This window comes from Gobius niger, assembly GCF_951799975.1.
Source record: "Gobius niger genome assembly, chromosome: 2".
NCBI classification, from domain to species: Eukaryota; Metazoa; Chordata; class Actinopteri; order Gobiiformes; family Gobiidae; genus Gobius; species Gobius niger.
Window position 1 is genome coordinate 46,191,995 of NC_136853.1, and position 22,488 is coordinate 46,214,482.

Sequence of the window (22,488 nt, forward strand, 5' to 3'; positions counted from 1 at the left end):
ATGGACTGAAACGGTCTGCAATGGAGGGAGAAAGGGAATACGGCAGTGATGCAAGAGAGTTCATTGAACGTCACTTTTATGTAGATGATGGACTAAAATCATTCTCTTCCACAGATGAGGCCATTAATGTTCTCTGTAGGGCTCAGAAGATGCTGGCTCAGTGCAACATACGCTTGCATAAAATCTCATCCAACTGTCCTATCATCACAAGTGCCTTTCCAAGTGAGGACCTTGCAACGGACATGCAGGGCCTTGACCTCGGGCAGACTTCCCCACCCATGCAGCGCAGCTTAGGCCTGGGCTGGGACCTGTCCACAGACCTGTTCAAGTTTCAGGTAACAGTCAATGATAAGCCCTTCACTAAACGGGGAGTACTGTCAGTCATTAATAGTGTGTACGACCCGCTTGGCTTTGCTGTCCCAGTCATTGTAGAAGGCAGGGCCATACTGAGAGACATTTCCACTAACATTTGTGAATGGGACACCGAACTGCCTAAAGACAAATTACAACAGTGGCAACAATGGAAAGGCTCCCTCAAACATCTACAACAACTTGAAATCCCCAGAATGTACACATCAATACCACTGTCTGCAGCACCAATTAAGGGGATCCATGTCTTTTGTGATGCCTCCACTAAGGCAGTGGGCGCTGTTGCTTACCTCAAACTCACAGATGGGGATGGACATAGTGAAGTAGGATTCATTCTCGGCAAAGCACGGCTCGCCCCTAAACCAGACATCACCATACCCAGACTTGAACTCTGCGGAGCAGTCCTGGCTGTTGAGGTGGCCGAGTTAGTCCTGGAGGAGTTAGACATCTCAGTTGAACAGGTGAGCTTCTACACAGACTCTAAAGTAGTGCTCGGTTACATCTTTAACAAAAAGAGACGCTTTCATGTTTATGTGCACAACAGAGTGGAACGTATTAGGCGCTCTACACAAGCTCACCAGTGGCATTACGTGCCCACTCACTTAAATCCTGCCGATCATGCCACACGGGCATTACCTGCTGAGCAGCTCTCTAACTCCACATGGCTCAGTGGACCCACGTTCCTTACCAAATCAGAAAAAGGGCAAGCACAGGCAGAGTCGTTTGATCTTGTAGACCCAGACACTGACAATGAACTGCGACCTGAAGTCACTACTTGTGCCACCATTCTCTCAAAGGATAAACTCAATAGTGCCAGATTTGAAAAGTTTTCAAGTTGGAATGTACTACTTAAAGCTATGACCAAACTCCAACACATTGCTCAGTCATTTAAGCAGAACACAGAGAGCTCCTGTCATGGCTGGCACAACTGTAATGAACATTTAACTGAAAAGCAACTCAATCAAGCTCAGACCACTATCATTCACACCGTTCAAAGAGAAGTCTATGCAGAGGACATAAGACAAGTTGAAAAAGGTGCACCTCTAAAAAACTCATGCCCACTTAGCAAACTGAACCCATTTATCGATACTAATGGAATCCTCAGAGTGGGTGGGAGACTAAAACGAGCACAGTTGACATCAGATGAAACAAATCCCATACTCATCCCTGGAAAGCACCACATTGCCCAACTCATCATAAGGCACTTCCACATGAAAGTATGCCACCAGGGAAGACATTTTACTGAAGGGGCAGTCAGAGCTGCAGGTTTTTGGATTGTGGGAGGTAAAAGAACAATAAGCAGAGTGATATTCAACTGTGTCACATGCCGCAAACTAAGGGGCAGACAACAGGAGCAGATCATGGCTGAGCTACCAGAAGATAGGCTGTCCACAGACCCTCCTTTCACACATGTAGGCCTTGATGTGTTCGGTCCCTGGCCTGTCACAGTCAGAAAAACACGTGGTGGGCAATCAGATGCAAAACGATGGGCAGTCATATTTACATGTATGAGCACACGCGCCATTCACATTGAAATTATAGAATCAATGGACACGTCGTCGTTCATCAACGCACTGCGTCGTTTCTTCGCCATTAGGGGTGCAGTCAAACTTCTTAGATCTGATTGTGGGACAAATTTTGTGAGTGCCTGCAAAGAGCTGCAAATAGACAAACAAGGCTGTAACAACAGCAAACTACACAGCTTTCTCAAAGACTCTGGCTGCAAATGGCATTTTAACCCCCCACATGCGTCACATATGGCTGGCTCCTGGGAGCGCATGATTGGGGTCACACGCAAAATCCTTGACGCAATGCTTTTAGAACATAGAAATGCAAAACTTACTCATGAGATATTAGTGACATTAATGGCTGAAGTCACTGCAATAGTAAATGCTCGACCACTGACAGCAGTTTCTACAGATCCGGAAAATCCTGTCATTCTTACCCCTGCCATGTTGCTCACGCAAAAAGTTGCGACCCCGCCAGTCCCACCGGGCCAGTTTGAAAGCAGTGATCTTTTCAGAGCTCAATGGAAACGTGTACAATACCTCTCCGAAGTCTTCTGGAGCCGATGGAAAAAAGAATACATCTCAGGACTTCAGAACCGACGCAAATGGAAAACAGTAAAACCAAATCTACAAACCGGAGATGTTGTTCTGCTAAAGGAGACACTTGAACATAGGAACAACTGGCCACTTGGACTCATCACCAAAACGTTCCCAAGTGCGGACGGACTTGTCAGGAAAATAGAGGTGAAGATTTTCCGCAAGGGTGAACTCAGAGTCTACACCAGACCTATTAGTGAGGTTGTGTTGTTGGTATCTAAGGACAGTACTTAAAATCCAGTACTTTGTTTTCGTTGCCTTTATCTGTATTTACATGTTTGATATGGGTGACATTCTACCAATGTCAGGCGGGGAGTATTCTGTCCCTCTGGTTTTTGATATTCTATAGGTTTTATTTCTGATGCATTTCTTCGTTTGCCCACAAGGTGTCGGTATTATCCCTTAGTTTTCGGGGGTCTTCTTCGTTTATTGTGTGTGCGCTACACTGCCCCCGGTGGTCTTTTATTGTAAGCAGCAGGCATAAAGTAGTGTGAGAAAAATGTCCGAAGCTGTTGACATCCTACAGTCTCCTACATCTTTGGGAAGCTATACATGCCATAATCTGTAAGTAACAATGTGTAACTTCGTTTTTCTTATGTTGTGTTACGTTTTTGGCTACTTATAAGGTTATTTTAACTAACAAGAAAACACGTTTTTGTATTAGGCAAGCTTTGTTGCTAGCTTTCTTTCTTAGGTTACACAATAATTGTAACTGTATTTTTGTTGCTGTATTTACAGTTTTACAAAGCCAAAATGAGAGGAAAACTGGTCTTCAGTAAAGAACCTCAGAAGAAACACTGTGTCCTGTTGTTCCTGGAGCCATCTTCTCCTAGGCTATGTTTAAGCTCGCTGCATAGGTTGAGTAACCTCACGCTCAACTGAGGGCAGAAGACAAAGCCTGAGCCTTTAGTGAAATGCGAAGGGAACAGAAACAATCATCACAGCAGCATGAAGTAATCAGAGTTTGTTTGAGCTCCGGTGATCTGCTCCTGAAGAAGAGTTTTAGACTTTTCTACTAAACAAAACCAGTGTCTGAGCAAAGTCATCGAGGCTTCTGAAACAGCTGTTCTCCTTCAGCACAAGGTGAGCTCTGAACAAAGGCGTTTTCTCAAGAGTTAGGTATAAAAATGTACCAGTATGATATTAATAAGAGTTCTATCAGGCTGCGCTGGGGTTTTTTTCTCGATTATGCTGTTTTTGTGATCGTCTAGTGTGGTGTCCTTCCTCTTCCTCCTGCGCAGCTCCCTCCGCTCCACAACAGTCTCTCCTCGTTTGTCCCTTTTTTGTTTCCTGTAGCCGCTCTTGTGACGCCCCCACTGTGCTGCAGCTGTGGGGGCTCTCGGCGCCTCTTCGGGGTTTCAGAAGAACACATCTGTAGGTCTTTGTTTATGTAAATTACTCTTGCGAGACATAACCTGGAATGTACTGTAGTGTGGCTTTATAAAACAAAATGGCAGCCACGCCCTCCCCGCCCCCGCCGCCACGTGCATCACAAACATCATGATCCATAATTCACGCTGCAGCGGCGCTTGATGTTGTTTGATGAGATGTGTGACCTGAGGCTGATGTTTCGAAAGCTTTGAAAACATATGGCGTTTCCGACAGAGTGCATTACATCACTCAGAACTGCTCGGATGTAAAGATCTCAGCGGCGGAACATTTACTCTGATATAATGGGCAATAAATCCCGATCCTGAAATAATAAACGTTCAAAAAGCTGCAACATTTCACTCCGTCCCCGGTGGACTTTTCACGCTAACAGTTTATGTCGAGTGTTCGGGTTTAAAGATGTTGGTTTTGTGTTTGTTACTGTTTCGTGGGCGGGAAAAGTCGTCGCACTCACGGAATGTTTGTGATTCGAGTGGTCGTGATGAGCAAACAGGCTGCATTTAAGGGAGCGCAATGTCCTATATAGTCATCTATGGAGTCGCCCATATATGGTCATGTTTGAAAAAAGGGGGAAAACAATTTGGAAAAAAATCTAAACTTTCTCTAATTATTCAAAAACTACTTTAACAAACGCTGAATTATGAATATAGTTTCTACTAAATAAAGATACAAAGACATGGAGAGGAGCAAAGTGGTTCAACAGCCCATAAATACATGAATAACGGAGAATGCTAACCTGATGCTACATGTTAGCATCGGGCTAATGCTAACGGTTAGCTAGCGCTTGCTACAACTGCTGTTTTTTTTTCACTTCTACTGAACAATCTGCTGTGAATAAACATCCATGCGATAGATACAGACGCATCTCGTCATAGAAGGGGGCGTGGCTTCGCCGAGGGGGAAAATAGAATCTTTAGAGAAACACGATGTTCACTCTTTTTAGCCATTTTCTGGTGGAATATGAACTTATTTATCACATAAATAAAGTCAGGTGTAAATCGGGCCCATGTGGATATTTTCTCACAGCAGATTGTTCAGTAGAAGTGAAAAAACGGCAGTTGTAGCAAGTGCTAGCTAACCGTTAGCATTGTCCATTATTCATGTATTTATGGGCTGTTGAACCACTTTGCTCCTCCCCATGTCTTTGTGTCTTTGTTTAGTAAAAACTATATTCATGATTCAGCGTTTGTTAAAGAAGTTTTTGAATAATTTAAGAAAGTTTAGATTTTTATTCAACTTGTTTTCTCCCTTAACTGTTTTCAAACATGACCAAATATGGGCGATTCCAGAGATGCCGTCTGTATCTATAGAATTTTTAGAGAAACACAATTTTTCCCTCTTTTTAGCCATTTTCTGGTGGAATATGAAGTTATTTATCACATAAATAAAGTCAGGTGTAAATCGGGCCCATGTGGATATTTTCTCACAGCAGATTGTTCAGTAGAAGTGAAAAAACTGCAGTCATAGCAAGCGCTAGCTAACCGTTAGCATTAGCCCAATGCTATTCCCCGTTTTTATGTATTTATGGGCTGTTGAACCACTTTGCTCCTCCCCATGTCTTTGTTTCTTTCTACTACTATATGTATTATTCAGCGTTTGTTAAAGTAGTTTTTGAATAATTAGAGAAAGTTTAGATTGTTTTCCCCCTTAACTGTTTTCAAACATGACCATATATGGGCGGTTCCAGAGATGCGTCTGTATCTATAGAGTCGTATTGACAGAGTTGGTCAGTAATGAAGTAAAGTCGCTGAACACATTGAGTGCCACGTTTTTTGGGGGATTTATCTGTAGAGTATCAACAATCCAGGCCGTTTTTCATGATATTTGTAGCACCAGAGTGTATGTGGTGCCACAAACACGTGGCTGCGTTATAACTACAGACACAGGCTATGGCTCGTTTGAAAGGTGAGACTCTCAGGTCTCTGTAGGTGATTAAAAACAGTCCCTGAGAAATCTAAGCTAAACACAGGCTAATTTTGATCAAAATCACAGACTTTTTTCTAGATTCTGAGATAACTCCTCCTCTCTCCTCTGTATGAACACTAACGTTAGAGGCAAATGTCGAAATATCTTCATTTCAAGTCAATTTTCAACGACCACACTGTTGGCATGTTTTGAAACACCGCGTGTGCATTTAAACAGCCTGGTTCTGGGATCGCTGCAGATCCAGGACCGCAGATTCACGGCCGTCTTGTATCGGACCCGTCCAGTCACCAAATCCGATCAATTCCATCCATCCATCCATTTTCTTCCGCTTTATCCGGGGCCGGGTCGCGGGGGCAGCAGTCTCAGCAGAGATGCCCAGACTTCCCGGTCCACACACACCTCCTCCAGCTGTTCTGGGGGGACCCCGAGGCGACACCAGGCCAGCTCGGAGACATAGTCCCACCACCGTGTCCTGGGCCTTCCACGAGGCCTTGTCCCACTAGGACATGCCTGGAACACCTCCCGCGGGAGGCGACCAGGAGGCATCCGGAACAGATGCCCGAGCCACCTCAGCTGCTCCTTTCGACGTGAAGGAGCAGCGACTACTCCGAGCTCCTCCCGGGTAACTGAGCTCCTCCCCCCCAGACACCCTGCGAAGGAAACTCATTTCGGCCGCTTGTATTCGCGATCTTGTCCTTTTGGTCATGACCCAAATCTCATGACCATAGGTGAGGGCGGGAACGTAGATCGATCGGTAAATCGAGAGCTTTGCCTCAGACTCAGCTCCCTCTTCACCACGACAGACCGATACAGCGACCGCATCACTGCTGACGCTGCACCGATCCGTCTATCGATCTCACGCTCCATCCGTCCCTCACTCGTGAACAAGACCCCGAGATACTTGAACTCCTCCACTTGAGGTAAGGACTCCCCACCGACCTGTAGAGGGGAAGCCCCCTTTTCATCAATTCCGATACTCTAAAAAAGCCTGATCGGCTACCGATACCGACACTGAATATCGGATCGGTACATCCCTACCGGAAACCTCTCCCATACTTCTCACGAAGCCTCAGAACAAGGAAGGCCAGGACGAGTGAGAGTGTATTTGTGAGTGAGAGACAACGGGTGGAGATGAGCCCATTGCTACAGCGGGGCGTTTTTACATGCACGTGTCCCATGTGTGTCCACTAACTCATTGACTGCCAATGACTTCCATAGACGTCAATTCGGTTTTTCAATGGGAACAGCTGCAGCAAGGCCTTGAGCGTGTCTGGTGTTAAAATCTTAGTTGTGCTGCCTAATGCTGCCACCTAATGACTCAGTAAAAGAACTACAAGTTATTTCATGGAGTCACCAGGTGGCAGCATTGCTCTTTCGTTTTCTCCGCTTTTTGGTCAGAAAACTGCATTTTGGGGGATTTCACCTATGTTCTACGGACGATTACTAAAGAATGGAAAGAGGTACAAACAAACTTTTTTTTTAGATGAAAGAAGAGAGTCTCATCTTTCTTTTGGTGGGTTTCGTGTTGACATAGGCCTCGACCAAAATGTTCTATGGGTCTTGAAAAAGTAAAAATCCTGAAAAACCTCTGGCAGTGGGAGCTCTCTGATTTGAAAATGCCTGGCAGTCAATGAGTTAACATGCACCGTCCCAACCAAATAAACCAATAATATAAGCAACATTTAAACACCTCACCCTTATCGAGCATGTTTAATTCCAAGTCCTCGCTCCGGTTTGGCTCGGGGAACTCCTGAAATTGGCTTTCTCCTACAGACTGCTCGAAATACACGCGGGAATGAACTGGATCTGTGACGCTAATGTGAAGTGTCAGGTTCCTGCTCGCCTTGGCCTCGTGTGCGTGTGGACGTGGACGTACCAACTGGAAAATTACAGAATTACAGCGGCTTTATGCCCTCCATTTCCGGGTGACAAACTGAGGGACACAAATCCCTGAGCCGAGCACACTGGTCACCGCGGCCGCCGTCTCTGAGCTCCAGTTATTTTAGGTTTCACGCATTTTTGGCAATTTGTACGAATCCCCTGCAGAAATGTCGGATAATGTGGACATCGATGATATTTCCTGGTTTGGGGAAATCGTATCTAGACAGTGCTCTCTTTTCCTTGACATGTTCGCAGCCATTTCAGTTTTACCTTTTGTTTCTCATTCCTGGCATAGACGTGGCTTTTCTGTGTCTGCGTTGGTTTCCGCCATGTTTCCACTTCCTCTAAAACAGACAATGGGATCCCTGAAGGGCCAGAACGGTGAGACTTTCCTGGTTAAATAAAGGTCACATCAAAAATCAAAGCTTTCCTCCTGTTTCCCTTATAAACATGTACAATAGGGTCTGCCCATGGGGGTCGGGGCGCCGCTGAAAAGGATTCTCAGTGGGACTTTCCTGGTTTTATGAGGATAAAATAAAAAGGTTTCTTCTGAGTGCTCAATTTCCCCCCTATACTGAGGACATAGGGAGAGAAAAGTAAACAATGAAGCCCCTCCTTTGGATCCGATTGGGCCGTTCACAGGAAAGCTCGTCTTATTGGTCCAAGTGATGGCACGGAGGATTCTGATTAGTTGAGATCAGCAAAGGGAGGGAAAAAATATAACTGTATGCAACTTGTGTGAAGTTAGCCCCGCCCATAGTGTCCGATTCGCTTCAAAATGGCGTCATTCGTTTGTGCTTCGTTTGTGCTTCGTTTGTGCTTCGTTTGTGCTTCGTTTGTGCACATAAAATGAGCGTTTGTGCTCACTTTGTTTTTGAGATATTGATCATTGATTGGTAACTGATCAGCCCCCCCATAGTGTCCGATTCACTCCAAACTAATGTCAATGTTTAGCTCTTCGTTTGTTTGGTAATTTGTTCAGGTCTTGGTCTTGGTCTTGTTTGGGTCTTGGTCTTTGCTTAGTTTTAGTCTGGGTTGTGGTTCGGGCCTTGGTTCGGGTCTTGGAAAAGTTTAAAACTGCTGAAAATCAGGAAAAAGACGGAAGTTTAAGTAAGGGATAATGTATAGAACGCTGGTCATTATCGGTAAAATAAGCACCGACAGGACAAACCGGTCTTGTTTCGCCCTGAAGGTGCTTATTTTCCCGATAATGACCAGCGTTCTATACATTATCCCGCTTATTATTCGGCCATTTGCAACTGAACATAAACTTCGTACACTTTTCTGAAGGTCGAAAGGTTTATTTAATGACTTCCGCGACAAATAGTTCCCAAAAGTTTGCACGTTGCTCGGCAACGTTTTGCTAGGCTAGAAGCAGCAAGGCTAGCAGCTAGCCTAGCTACTTAGCTGAAGGCGCAGTTGGAGGAATGGTGGTGAATCTCTGGGTAAGTTGAAAGTCAGACTCACGATAACTTCACGAGCGATTCCCCGACTTCTCTCTCAGTGACGGGACAGATAGTGTCGCCAACTCAGACGTCCTTTATCAGGAAATAATGACCGGGAGAACGTTGGGAAATCCCATTCAAATCAACGGAGCTTCTACTTACGTTGTGAAGAGCCGTATGACCATCATTGACCAAGATGGCGCCAGTGTGTGTAGCCGGCTGCCTATCTGTCCGAGCACTGATTGTATTTTTGCTACTTTTGTCTGTTGTCATCTTGGATGTCAACTGTCAGCTGGTGTATGATCGCCAAACCTTACTTGATTTGCGACCACCGCTCAATTATTTGGTGAATTTTGACTGCAATGAAGGGGGTAACAGCAGGTCTTGCCCCCCTCTTCTTTCTGGTGTACCGACTCACCTGCTCGTGCCACCGGCTCCACCTCTACGCCGAGCGCGCAGACACCGTGGGAAACGCAGTGGAAAGCTGGTTAAGCTGAAGACCCGTCTCAGAACCTCTCCCTCTGCATTTCTTGGATTTACTGATTCGTCACATCGCCGTACTGTTCCCTGGCGCTTTCTGGATCCCATCGCCTCCAGCCTTGTTCCAGTGGTCGGCTTGGACGGGAGTCTGCGGCCGAATCGTCATCCCCCATTTCGCCTCTCCTTCCGCGGCGTGAATCTCCACAACTTGCAACCCGTGGAGCGGGCTCCCGCCGCGGCTCCGCTTCCTGCTCCAGCCAGGATAGCACTCGTGAACGCTAGATCGCTAGCCAATAAAACCTTCATTCTAAAGGACTTCTTTACGTCGAACGAGTTGGATTTCTTATGCGTCACCGAGACCTGGATTCCTGTTGGTGAGTCTAGCGCTCTTCGTGAGCTCTTACCGTCTGACTGTAGCTATTTCAATTCCCCTAGATTGACGGGACGTGGGGGAGGCATAGCGACCGTCTTTCTAAACAAATATGTTTGTAGACAGCTCTCAATGACAGCTTACTCCAGCTTTGAGATGATCTTGTTTGAACTGGGCACAGTTTCGCCAATGGCGTGCGCTGTTATTTACAGGCCACCTAAATACAACAAAAACTTTTTGGGAGACTTTGCGGACTTCTTAGCCAGTCTTATGCCAAAATATGATCGTGTCCTGATCATGGGTGACTTTAATATCCACGTGTGTTGCACAGATATACAGTTAACGAAGGACTTTGTGAACCTGATTGATTCCTTTAGTCTTATACAGTCTGTCTCTGGCCCCACACAAGAGCGCGGGCACACACTTGATTTGGTTTTAACGCATGGGTTTACTGTCTCCAATTTAAGTGTTTGTGATGCAACGTTCTCTGACCACAGCCCTGTTGTTTTTGATCTCCCTCTATCTTGCCATTCGACCAAGGCCAATACTTTCACGAGACGTTGTCGTATTGTTAACTCCACCACTGCTGCTAAGTTCTCAGATGCATTTATTAAAATTGTGAATAATATGCCTGATTGTCCCATTGCTGATGTGGAGGCACTTTCGCAATGCTTTAATTCTACTTGTCAGTCTATTTTGGACTCTGTGGCTCCAGTGAAAATGAGGCGCTCCAAATCTTGTAATGAGCCTTGGCTAAATGATGTTACACGTGCGGCTAGAAGTGAATGTAGAAAAGCTGAACGCAGATGGAAAAAAGACAAACTTCAAGTGTCCTTCCAGATATTGAGAGAAAGTCTGCGCTCTTATCAGAAAGTTGTAAAAACAGCTAAAATGAGTCACTTTTCAGACATAATCATGTCAAACCGCAACAACCCTCGTGTGTTGTTCAAAACAATAAATAATGTCATCAATGCCCCTCAGTCAGCATGTGTTGAACCTACAGTGGAACTATGTGAGGAATTTTTGAACTTTTTTGTTACTAAAGTGGAGAGCACTAGGGCCCAAATTAGCCCTCCTTCACCTGATCCTTCTATGGTGGTCAGTTCCTCTGTGATTCTTGACCAATTTGAGCCTGTCACGTTGAATTTTTTGGAAGAAATTCTTCGCAGTATGAAGCCTTCTGGATCTCCAAATGATGTTATTCCGCCACGTTTGTTTAAAGAGATATTTTCTTCTGTGGCTCAACACGTGCTAGAAATTATAAATTGCAGCCTTTTAAGTGGAGTTGTACCGAAAGGTTTTAAGCATGCTGTGGTACAGCCGCTACTTAAAAAGCCTGGCTTAGACACATCTGACCTGTCAAATTTTAGACCCATCTCTAAGCTCCCACTTATTTCGAAAATGTTAGAAAAAGTGGTCTATTGCCAGCTGAAAGAGTTCCTAGATGATCATGACATTCTTGAGGTGTTCCAGTCCGGCTTTAAATCCAGACATAGCACTGAGACAGCCCTTCTAAGAGTTTTTAATGATGTCCTCGTAGCTACGGACTCTGGTCACAATGTCATTCTGGTCCTGCTGGACCTAACTGCAGCCTTTGACACTGTGGACCACCACATCCTCTTGTCGCGTCTGGAAAATTGTGTTGGCATTCGAGGCAGCGCGTTGGAATGGTTCAAGTCGTATCTTACTGATAGAAAGTTCTGTGTTCGTGTTGGATCGTCTGAGTCCTCTGCATCCAGTCTTACTTGTGGAGTGCCTCAGGGATCGATTCTTGGGCCTCTCCTTTTTTCATTGTATCTCCTCCCTCTTGGGTCAATATTTAAAAAATGTGGCATTGATTTCCACCTCTATGCGGACGACACACAAATTTACATGCCTCTAAAGAGAGATAATGCCTATAGTGCATGTCAGCTTTTAGATTGTATTGAGGAAATTAAGAAATGGATGTCTTTAAACTTCCTTCTCTTAAATGATAAAAAGACTGAGGTCATCGTGTTTGGGCCGAGTCGAGCTTCCTCTGCCCATGGTGATGTGGGGGCGCTGTCTCAGTACCTGAAGCCTGTTGTCACAGATCTTGGTGTGAGGTTTGACTCCGATCTTAAACTTGACGCTCAGGTGAACTCCGTTGTGAAAAGTAGCTTCTTCCAGATTCGACAACTGTCTAAAGTAAAATCCGTTCTTTCACGGCACCACTTTGAGATTTTAATCCACGCCTTTATCACCAGTCGCCTGGATTATTGTAATGCTTTGTACACTGGGCTAAACCAAACTTCCCTAGCCCGACTTCAACTTGTCCAAAATGCTGCTGACGCCTCCTCTCTGGCACTAAAAAGTGTGAGCACATAACGCCTGTTTTAAAGTCCTTACATTGGCTCCCTGTCCGAAGCCGCATTGACTTTAAAATCCTCTTATTTGTTTTTAAATGCCTTCACGGCCTCGCACCTTCGTACCTGTCCGACCTTATTCAGCCTTACACTCCGGCTCGCAGCCTCAGGTCGGGAGACCAATCTTTGTTAGTCGTCCCAAGGTCTCAAAGGAAACTGAGAGGCGATCGTGCCTTTTCAGTTGCAGGCCCGTCATTGTGGAATGCACTGCCCTTGCACCTTAGACAGGCCGAGTCACTTTCTGTTTTTAAGTCGGCTCTTAAAACTTATCTGTTTACTGTAGCTTTTAATTGAGTTAAGAATCTTTTGTATTTTATCTTTTTTGCCTGTATTCCTTGTATTCTTTTTACCTATGTGCTCTTAATTTTTACTGTGACCTTTTGCTGTTGTGTTCTGCACTTTGGTCAACTATGTTGTTTTTAAAGTGCATTATAAATAAAGTTGGATTGGATTGGATTGGATAATAAGAGATAAAGAAACATGAAAACCAATTATTGATGCGGACGGATTCCAATCAATACCTCAAAAACGAAGTGGCACAAACGAAGTGCACAAACGAAGCACAAACGAATGACACCATTTTGAAGCGAATCGGACACTATGGGCGGGGCTAACTTCACTATGGGCGGGGCTAACTTCACACAAGTCTTGAACCATATCACTTAGGTTTATATTAAACTGCAGACCCAGGCAGTAAATTATACACAATCTACTACATTTGTACAACGTTTAAACTTTGGAATCAGACTAAAGCAGGGCTAAACTGACAAATATCTGGGACTTTATCGAGCCTCTTCCTGGTCTTATTTACGATTAAAGCTGGTCTTAATACTAAACTAATGAGAACGACAAACTAAACCACGATAAACCAGGTCTACGCCAGGGCCAGTGTTGCCAGTCATTAGTAATTAGAGACTTTCACTTGTTTTAGATACAGATTAAACTGTTGCTCATTGTTTTAAGTGTCTAAATGGTCTGGCTCCTTCATATTTGAACCAGGAGATCTTCCTCTCTTGGACATTCCCTGGATGAACTGGAAGAGAAGAAGCTCTGGAGTAATTAGCCTCTTCAGTCCCCTCAGCTCTTTAAAGTCAGCAGCTAAAGTACCTTTTCTGAGGCTTTTAAGACAAGGTAAATGATTGATTCGTGATTTGAATTGCGCAGACAGATTGGAGCAGCTTGTGGACCAAACCGCTCCAATTTGGTGAGATTGAGTCGTTTGGCGTTGGGGGAATCGATCGCCTCATTAACACCTCCTTCAAACGCTGGCAAACGCACCTCTTTCATTTCCATCGCCACGACTGTTTCAAGACACGGCTGCTTAAACACAGAACCGCTGTTTCAGACCAGCTTTATCTAAAAGGCTTTAACACAGTGTATCTTGTTCACAATGATGTCTTTCATTATGTGTTTTATTGTTTGTGAAGCTCTTTAGGCTGAAGTCGGGGCCCGGGAGTTTTTTTATATAAATGCTTCAGCGCTGAAGTTCAATATGAAAGTTCTTTCCGATTTCAACACCTCAGTCGTTATTTGATTGATGGATGTGATAAAAAAGGTTTATGTAACGTTATGTCTGTCTGAAACTGCAGGTAAAGCCTTCGGGCCTGTTGTCGCACATTGTGAGAGTCCATTATCCATTACTTAGCACCTCGGCCCACCGGGAAACGTCCCGACTCCCCACATTACCCAGCATGCCTTTGGCTCAACTTGCAAATGTGCTCTAGAAATTTACATTAGATTATAATTACTCATCAAGCATCGATTACTTTTTGTTATATTTTGACTGAAAACGTCTCACTACTCAAGAAATGTCAGAAACAACCAAAAACTTCAACGTCCGTCTGGAAATACAGTTTATTTCGTCTAAATCACGGGTGTCAAACTCATTCTGGGTCATGGGCTGAAATTCAGCTCAAAATAAAATGTAAACATGAAAATACTACAGTATCGAAAACGTTTGTCCAATGAATGAATAATAATAATGAGCTGTGATTTGGTCAAAGCCCCGACTGGACTGTGGCCTCATCAAACACTTGTATTGCACTTTACAAGCCGGTGTCACAAGTTTCTCAAAGTGCAGTCGTCATTATTCATTCACACCACACTCTGTGATGGCTGTTATCGAAGCCACAGCCGCCCTGGGGCAGACTGACCATTTACCACATGGCTGTGATGTGTTGTTTGTATCCTGATCTCTTATTATATCAGTGCCCTCTGCTGGACACGTGTGGAAATCGTTCCTCTTTTTAAGTTTGAGCTGCCCCCTAGTGGCTGGAATGAGCATTCTGGTTATTCTTTAAAGGTCCTATATCCTGCAAAATCGACTTTTTGTTGCTTTTAGCCATGTTGTTCTGCTATTTCCTTATCAAAAACACCCCCAGAGTGGTTTGTGGCTTCATTCACGCAGCTCTCAGTAATCCTCCTGAATCCTGCTCTCTGAGGCTCCGCCCTCCTGCTCTCTGAGGCTCCGCCCTCTCCTGGTGAACGACTGTTTTTGCTGATTATAGGATTTTAATAAAATGTGTATCAAATATGAAAATGTAAAATGCCTACCCCGGCCAACGGATGTGACGACATCGCGATCGCTCGTATCTAAACGCGGGTTAGCTTGTGTGTTAGCATATTAGCATGTGTGTTAGCATATTAGCATGTGTGTTAGCTTGTGTGTTAGCCATTTATGAAGCTTTATACCATGGTCTGGGTGAATACTGGATTGTGATTGGCTGGTGCATTATTTTGGTATAACCGCACACGTAGTCCGGTAGTTAAATCACTGGGATGTCACTCCGCTGTGGCGACGCCATAGCAACGCGTGACACAGCTGAATCAGATAAACACGTAATTAGTGACTGACGGGAACGTATGAGATGGATTTTGTTTTTCATTTCAACGTTTTTGGCCAAAACAAAATGTTTGCTAAATGTTTGTAGAGGAGAGTGAGCAGCTAGGTTAGCTACTGTTAATAACATATGAGCTTTACATTTCTATTGGAAACGGTTAAGGCTATTCATCATTTTCAGGCGTACATAAAATGATCCTGCATTGAAGCATCTTTGTCTGGATTAGTAAAGTCAAACATAAAAGTTTGAGTTGGGGGGGCCCAGGTGTGAGCGACTCCACCGCAGCTGTTTCCATAAACAGTTGAGCTGGTTGAGCTAGCTAGCTAGCTTCAGCTTAAACAGCGTAAAAGTGAAATAACTGGTGCCCACGAGTGGCGCATATCGGTGTTTCCTTCCAGGGAAAAGTGTTTCCGGGTTAGTCCTGTTGTGTTGTGATTCTGTGCTGATGTTGTGTCGTTGAGCCTGACTAAGATCCTCGTAATAGCTGCGGAGAATGACTCGCTCTGAGACCAGCCTTCAGTGACCGGCTAATAACCCACACAAAATAGTCCCGTAGTCTGGCAGATTTAGTGACTTTAGTCAATGAAACAAATACTTATTATAAATGTTACGTTTGTGGGACCCTGGTATAAGCGGATTAAACAACTCGGAGCCGTGCATTTGACGGTTATAATGCACTTCGCGGAGTAACACCACTCCGCTGCGCGTCGTGGTGTTCTTGACTCCGCGTCGTGCATTATAACCGTCAAATGCACGGCTCCGAGTTGTTTAATCCTTACGTGTTGCAGATGTCAACTCCGTATAACTGCATCGTGAAGCAATTTCACTTATTGCTGTTTATTTATATTACGGTAAAGTATGTGTGGACAGAGGGGGCGGAGTTAACTGAATCGAAGCGTTGTGTCTTCCGGGTTTGAAAAATACCTCCAGAAAACACTTATATTTATCACAAAAATGAGTGCTCCATAGTGGTAGAGGTACAATATATCATATAAATGCCTATACTTAACTTTAGAATGGCTAAAATAGCAGATATAGCTCCTTTAAAAATCCATAACTCCGCACAAGAATTGGCTAAAGACTCTGGAATTGATGCTCTAGAGCAGTGGTTTCCAACCTTTTTTTGTCTCGCGTACCCCTTGAGTCGTGGATTTATACTCTGAGTACCCCCTACCTTGAGGATTTTGCCAATATTATTACAAAGTGACCAACTAAATTAATAGTATACGGTTTTTAACAGTGTGTTATGTTCAAAATTAAGCTAAAACACTCAACAAAATCAAACCATTGACTGAAAAACATAATTCAAACTAACTCCCCGTACCCCTGGTTGGGAAACACTGCTCCAGAGGGCAGGGACCAGATTAAATCATCTGGCGGGCCGGATTCAGCCCGTGAGCCGTATGTTTGACACCCGTTGTTTATCCTTTTTAAAACTTACCTAGTCATCAAAAACGAGCAGGACTATAATGGATTAAACTACGACAAAATCAGGTTTAAACTTAACCTTAAACCAAGTCTAAAAGTCTGGACTAAACTTGCTCTTTACGGAGTTAAGCAAGTCTTACCTTGGACTATCCCTGAATAACTTCTCCCTGTGCCTGTATCTGTTTCCCCCACCACTAAAAACATGTACAATATTGTCCCCTCTAAGGCAGTGACCCCCCTGAATAAGAAATAAAAGCCCAAATAACTTGAGCGTCATGGACATGGCCGTTGTTTTGAGTGATGGGCCTTTGACAGAAGGGAGAGGACTGCTCACAGTGAGAGGACTTTCATGATCTGGATGGTGCAGACAGATGGGGGCAGCTTGTGGGCCGAGCTGCTCCCATTTGGTGAGATTGGGTCTTTTGGCGTTGGGGAAATTGATCGCCTCATTAACACCTCCTTTAAACACTGGCACCTCTTTCATTTCGCAGCATCGGGTCTTCTATCACCACTGTGTTTTAAGAGACTCGGCTGCTGAAACATGAAATCACCACATCTGCAAAAAACACCGGCCAGTTCATCGATGTGCTTTATTACACTGAAAAAAACAAACTCCAGGAGACGTAAAGGCAGTTATACCACGGTCTGGGTGAATAGTGGACTCTGGATTCTGATTGGCTGGTGCATTATTTTGGTGTAACCGCACACGTAGTCCGGTAGTTAAATCACTGGGATGTCACTCCGCTGTGGCGTCGCCGTAGCAACGCCTGACACAGCTGAGTCAGATAAAGGCGTAATTAGTGACTGACAGGAACGTATGAGATGGATTTAGTGTTTGCTAAATGTTTGTAGAGGAGAGTGAGCAGCTAGGTTAGCTACTGTTAATAACATATGAGCTTTACATTTCTATTGGAAACGCTTAAGGCTTTTTTGTCATTTTTTTGTCATTTTTTTGGTCATTTTTTTGTATTTTTTGTCATTTTTTGTCATTTTTTTTGTATTTTTTAGTATTTTTTTTGTATTTTTTTGGTCATATTTTTTTTTTTTTTTTTGTCATTTATTTGTATTTTTTTGTATTTTTTTGTATTTTTTTTGTATGTTTTTGGTCATTTTTTTTTATTTTTTGTCATTTTTTGTCATTTTTTTGTATTTTTTTTGTATTTTTTTGTATTTTTTTGTCATTTTTTGTCATTTTTTTGTCATTTTTTGTCATTTTTTTGTATTTTTTTTGTATTTTTTTGTATTTTTTTTTTCATTTTTTTGTAAGTTTTTGGTCATTTTTTGTATTTTTTTTTGTATTTTTTTTGTATTTTTTTTTATTTATTTATTTATTTTTTTTGTAGTTTTTTTTGTATTTTTTTTGTAATTTTTTGGTCATTTTTTTGTATTTTTTGTCATTTTTTTTGTATTTTTTTGTATTTTTTTGTATTTTTTTTTGTATTTTTTTTGTCATTTTTTGTCATTTTTTTGTCATTTTTTGTCATTTTTTGTCATTTTTTTGTCATTTTTTGTCATTTTTTGTCATTTTTTTGTCATTTTTTGTCATTTTTTTGTCATTTTTTTGTCATTTTTTGTCATTTTTATAAATGTTAGGTTTGTGGGACCCTGGTATAAGCGGATTAAACAACGAGGAGCCGCGTTAGACGTTATAATGCAGGAGGAACAACACTGTGTCGTGATGTTCTCGACTCCGCATCGTTCATTATAACCGTCTAATGCGGCTCCTCGTTGTTTAATCCTTACTTAAAGCAGCTGTTTGGACATTAAGTTTACGGTCCTCCATAGGAATATGTGTCCACTGATTTTTGACTGATGCTTCAATCTCTTTACCCAAAGCGTTTAATCCGTCAAACGTAAGGCCCTGGACTCACACGGCGATGACGGAGCAGTTTCCGCCGGCCAGTAAAACTCAGGAAAGTGCAGGCGCGACGAAAACCGGCTCCACAAAAGAAATTACGAACATAATTTAAGACCACTCATCCTGATGAATTTCCTCCTCCGTTCAAACTTTTATGTGCGTCGAAGTCTAATTTTCTAATCTCATTTTAGCTGACAGCGTCTCGGAGATATTTATAATGAGGTTTGTGTTTGCTTCAGCGCTTTCAGAGTTTTCCCATCACGTCGCGTTGCAGAGTTTTGTTTTGTTTTGATCCGTTTTGATTCATAACTTTAATCTCTTAACGCCCGCCTGAACTGAGCACATTTTCTCCACATAATAGAAGCTTCTTAGGGGGGGGAAAAAAGGGTTGAAGAAGTGACAAAAATGAGATGAAAACACAACAACAAAATGGGACAAAAACTCAACAAAAATTCAACAAAAATTCAACAAAAATTCAACAAAAAAATGACAGAAATTCAACAAAAAAATGACAAAAACTCAACAAAAAATGACAAAAATTCAACAAAAATGTGACAAAAATTCAACAAAAATGTGACAAAAACTCAACAAAAAATGACAAAAATTCAACAAAAATGTGACAAAAATTCAACAAAAATGTGACAAAAACTCAACAAAAAATGACAAAAATTCAACAAAAATGTGACAAAAATTCAACAAAAAATGACAAAAATTCAACAAAAATGTGACAAAAACTCAACAAAAAAATGACAAAAATTCAACAAAAAATGTGACAAAAACTTAACAAAAAATGACAAAAATTCAACAAAAATGTGACAAAAACTCAACAAAAAATGACAAAAATTCAACAAAAATGTGACAAAAACTCAACAAAAAATGACAAAAATTCAACAAAAAATGACAAAAATTCAACAAAAAAATGACAAAAATTCAACAAAAATGTGACAAAAACTCAACAAAAATGTGACAAAAATTCAACAAAAATGTGACAAAAAAGTGACAAAAAAGTGACAAAAATTCAACAAAAAATGACAAAAGTTCAACAAAAATGTGACAAAAATGTGATAAAAAAGTGACAAAAATGTGACAAAAATGTGATAAAAACTCAACAAAAACTCAACAAAAAAGTGACAAAAAAGTAACAAAAAAGTGACAAAAATGTGACAAAAATGTGATGAAAACTCAACAAAAACTCAACAAAAATGTGACAAAAAAGTGACAAAAACTCAACAAAAACTCAACAAAAATGTGACAAAAAGCCCCATTTAAATCAGTTTAGTAAGTCTTAGCTTTCAAATGAGGCGTGACCAATGGGGGAGGAACACGCTTCTGTTTGGTCCTCATGGCTCCAAAGAGTTTTTCTTTTTCTAAAACTCGCTATGACCCAGGTGACCACGCTGGGGCAGGTGAGATGTTTTTAACCAGGCTGGTTTTTGTTTATCAGCCCGAAATTTGGAAGCGTTTTCGGTGCATTGACTGGCTCCAGAGCCTGTCAATCAAGCTCTGTGGAGGCTCCGCCCCCGTGAGCGCGGGGCTTCCCGCCTTTATGCCCTTTCAAGGCACAGGAGGCGGAGACAGAGCGGAGATAGAGCGGAGATAGAGCGGCAATACGAGCGATCAAGGCCGTGGGAACCCAGGGTGCTGAGGGCGCTGCAGCACCCCCTGGTGGATAGTTTGTGAACTGCAGGCAATATTAACCCCTTAACTCCCACCTGAACCGAGCACATTTTCTCCAGCTTTACCCCAATCCTAAAGCTTCTGGAAAAAGATGTGAAAATAGCAACAAAACTGAGACGAAAACATTGACGAAAAAGTGACAAAAAATTTACAAAAAATGACAAAAATGGACAAAAATTTACAAAAAAGTGAGAAAAATTGGACGGAAAATTGCGGAAAAAAAAGGACGAAAAATTTACAAAAAGTGACACGAAAAAGAGATAAGAATTTGACAAAAAAATGCGAGTAATTTGACGAAAATCTGACGTGAGGAAAAAGATCCATTTAGTTTTGTAGGTCTTTCAAATGAGGCGTTACACTGGCCTACAGGATTTGGGTAAAGCTGAACTGGAGAAAATGCTCTCGGTTCAGGCGGGAGTTAAGAGGTTAATCAATAGGATTTATGCACAGGAAAAGTATTTTGGGGGTACATTTTGTCCCTCAGCGCCCCCTAACCAAAACATCCTCCCACGGCTCTGCGAGCGATCGCTGTTACTGTTTCCACCAGAAAATGGCTAAAAAGAGGGAAAATTGTATTTCTCTAAAGATTCTATTTTCCCCCTCGGCGACGCCACGCCCCCTTCTATGACGCGATGCCGTCTGTATCTATAGGCTCTTTAGAATATTGTGATGTCACGTGAACACAACCTATTCAGACGCATTAAACCAGGGATCTTGAATATACTTGTTACACGTGTATATAAGTGTATTCAAAGCATGAGTCGCTCTCTGATGGTTTTGTGACAAAGTGATTTGTTTATTGGCATCGTTTCCATGGCTGATTATTAGGGTGCTTCTAAAAAATGAAAGTTTCAGGGCAGTGTTCTCCAACCCTCCATTACATGATGCTTGTCGTAGATACAAAACGTTTTAGCTGAAAATATTGATATTTAGGACTTGCTCAACTCTATCGAACTTTTTACCTCTGGAAAGTCACATAGCGCCGACCCAAGGTTCAGAGACTTTTATTACTTTCAATTAAATCCAAACAAGCTCAACTACACATGGTCTAGGCCAGTGGTTCTCAACCCTTCGGAGCCGCAACCCCCATTATAACAGTTAAAGGGGTTCGTGACCCCCCGCCCCGGGTCACACCGTGAGAAATCGGAGCATTAGCCGACATCGTTCTTAAAAATCAAAGAAAAAAACAAATGGCCCGACCCCCAGGTTGAGAACCACTGGTCTAGGCCAACTTTAAGTCTCTGTTCACAAAAGTTTTCTGCTTAATGTGTGTGCAAAGTTACAGACTAATACAGCGCTAATACTGTGTCACTTCCCATTCTATCAGGTCATTGATAAAAATAGTAAAAAAAAAAAACATTTTTTTGTATTTTGAACAATTTATTCGCATTGAGCAAGTTCTAAATATTCTTTAAATTTGCTAATATTTTGGCTACTGAATCTTCATCAAATGCTGGGTTGGAGGAAAGCAGATTTAAATGTTTTGTTTTTTTACATAGTGTGAGGAAGCACCCTACTGATTATAAATGATCATTACAAAATGTGTTACTGAATTTCCAAAGTATATCCTGGATCCCAGTTTGACAATGGCGGCAGTCGCAGTGCCTTCAGTGAGTGTTTACTGACATTATTTTTGCTGGTTCTTGTGTGTACATTTGGTAATTATACAGATTAAGGATAATTTTCTTTCTTTAATACCGGGAGAGATGTCTAAGTGAACACAAATTACACACGAAACGCACTAATCTTTATTTTAATGGATTCTCTGTAATCGAGCTGAATATCTTCTGTTTGTTTCCACAGCTGTCGGGGTCCAGATGACGTTAGACGCTCTCGAGGACAGATTCTGGGCCATTGCAGCTCAGGTAAGAACATTTGCATCCATTTTATTTTTCTTCATCTGATGTCATTTGTGAGGTGAAACGACACAAAGATAAAGGGTTTAATTTAGGCCTGGTTTATCGTGTTCTCGCTCCATATTTTTCCACCATGACATTATAAATTGGGCCATAGCTTTCGTTTCGCCTCATTGCTTTTCAATTACTGCCTTTAAACAGCGTAATTCAGCATCGGATGTGTCGCTTTCTGAATCACTTCGCGTTAAAAGCAATTTTGGGTCTGCCACATATATGTTTGTGCTGTTTTATTTACATATCTTGTACTTGTTCATATCACTGTGAATATTTCCTCTCAGTTGAATGTGTTGAACAGGAAGAGAGAATCATTCAATCTAACAAACATCACAGAAAAGAAACATATTAAAGGGATGTTTCAGGATGTTTGACATTGGGACTTTTCCTCGTTATCCAGAGTGTTGCTGATTTATGGAGATTTTT

At 42.3% G+C, this 22,488-nt stretch overlaps 1 protein-coding gene across 1 annotated transcript in view; it reads left to right on the forward strand.

Moving 5' to 3' along the window:
* The window catches only part of cacna2d4a (calcium channel, voltage-dependent, alpha 2/delta subunit 4a), a 305,750-nt gene that overhangs the window by 229,171 nt on the left and 54,091 nt on the right, over positions 1-22,488 (forward strand). The window contains exon 27 of the mRNA XM_079552553.1: positions 21,956-22,017. Coding sequence (XP_079408679.1) covers positions 21,956-22,017 — 62 coding nt within the window. The remainder of the gene's footprint in view (positions 1-21,955; positions 22,018-22,488) is intronic.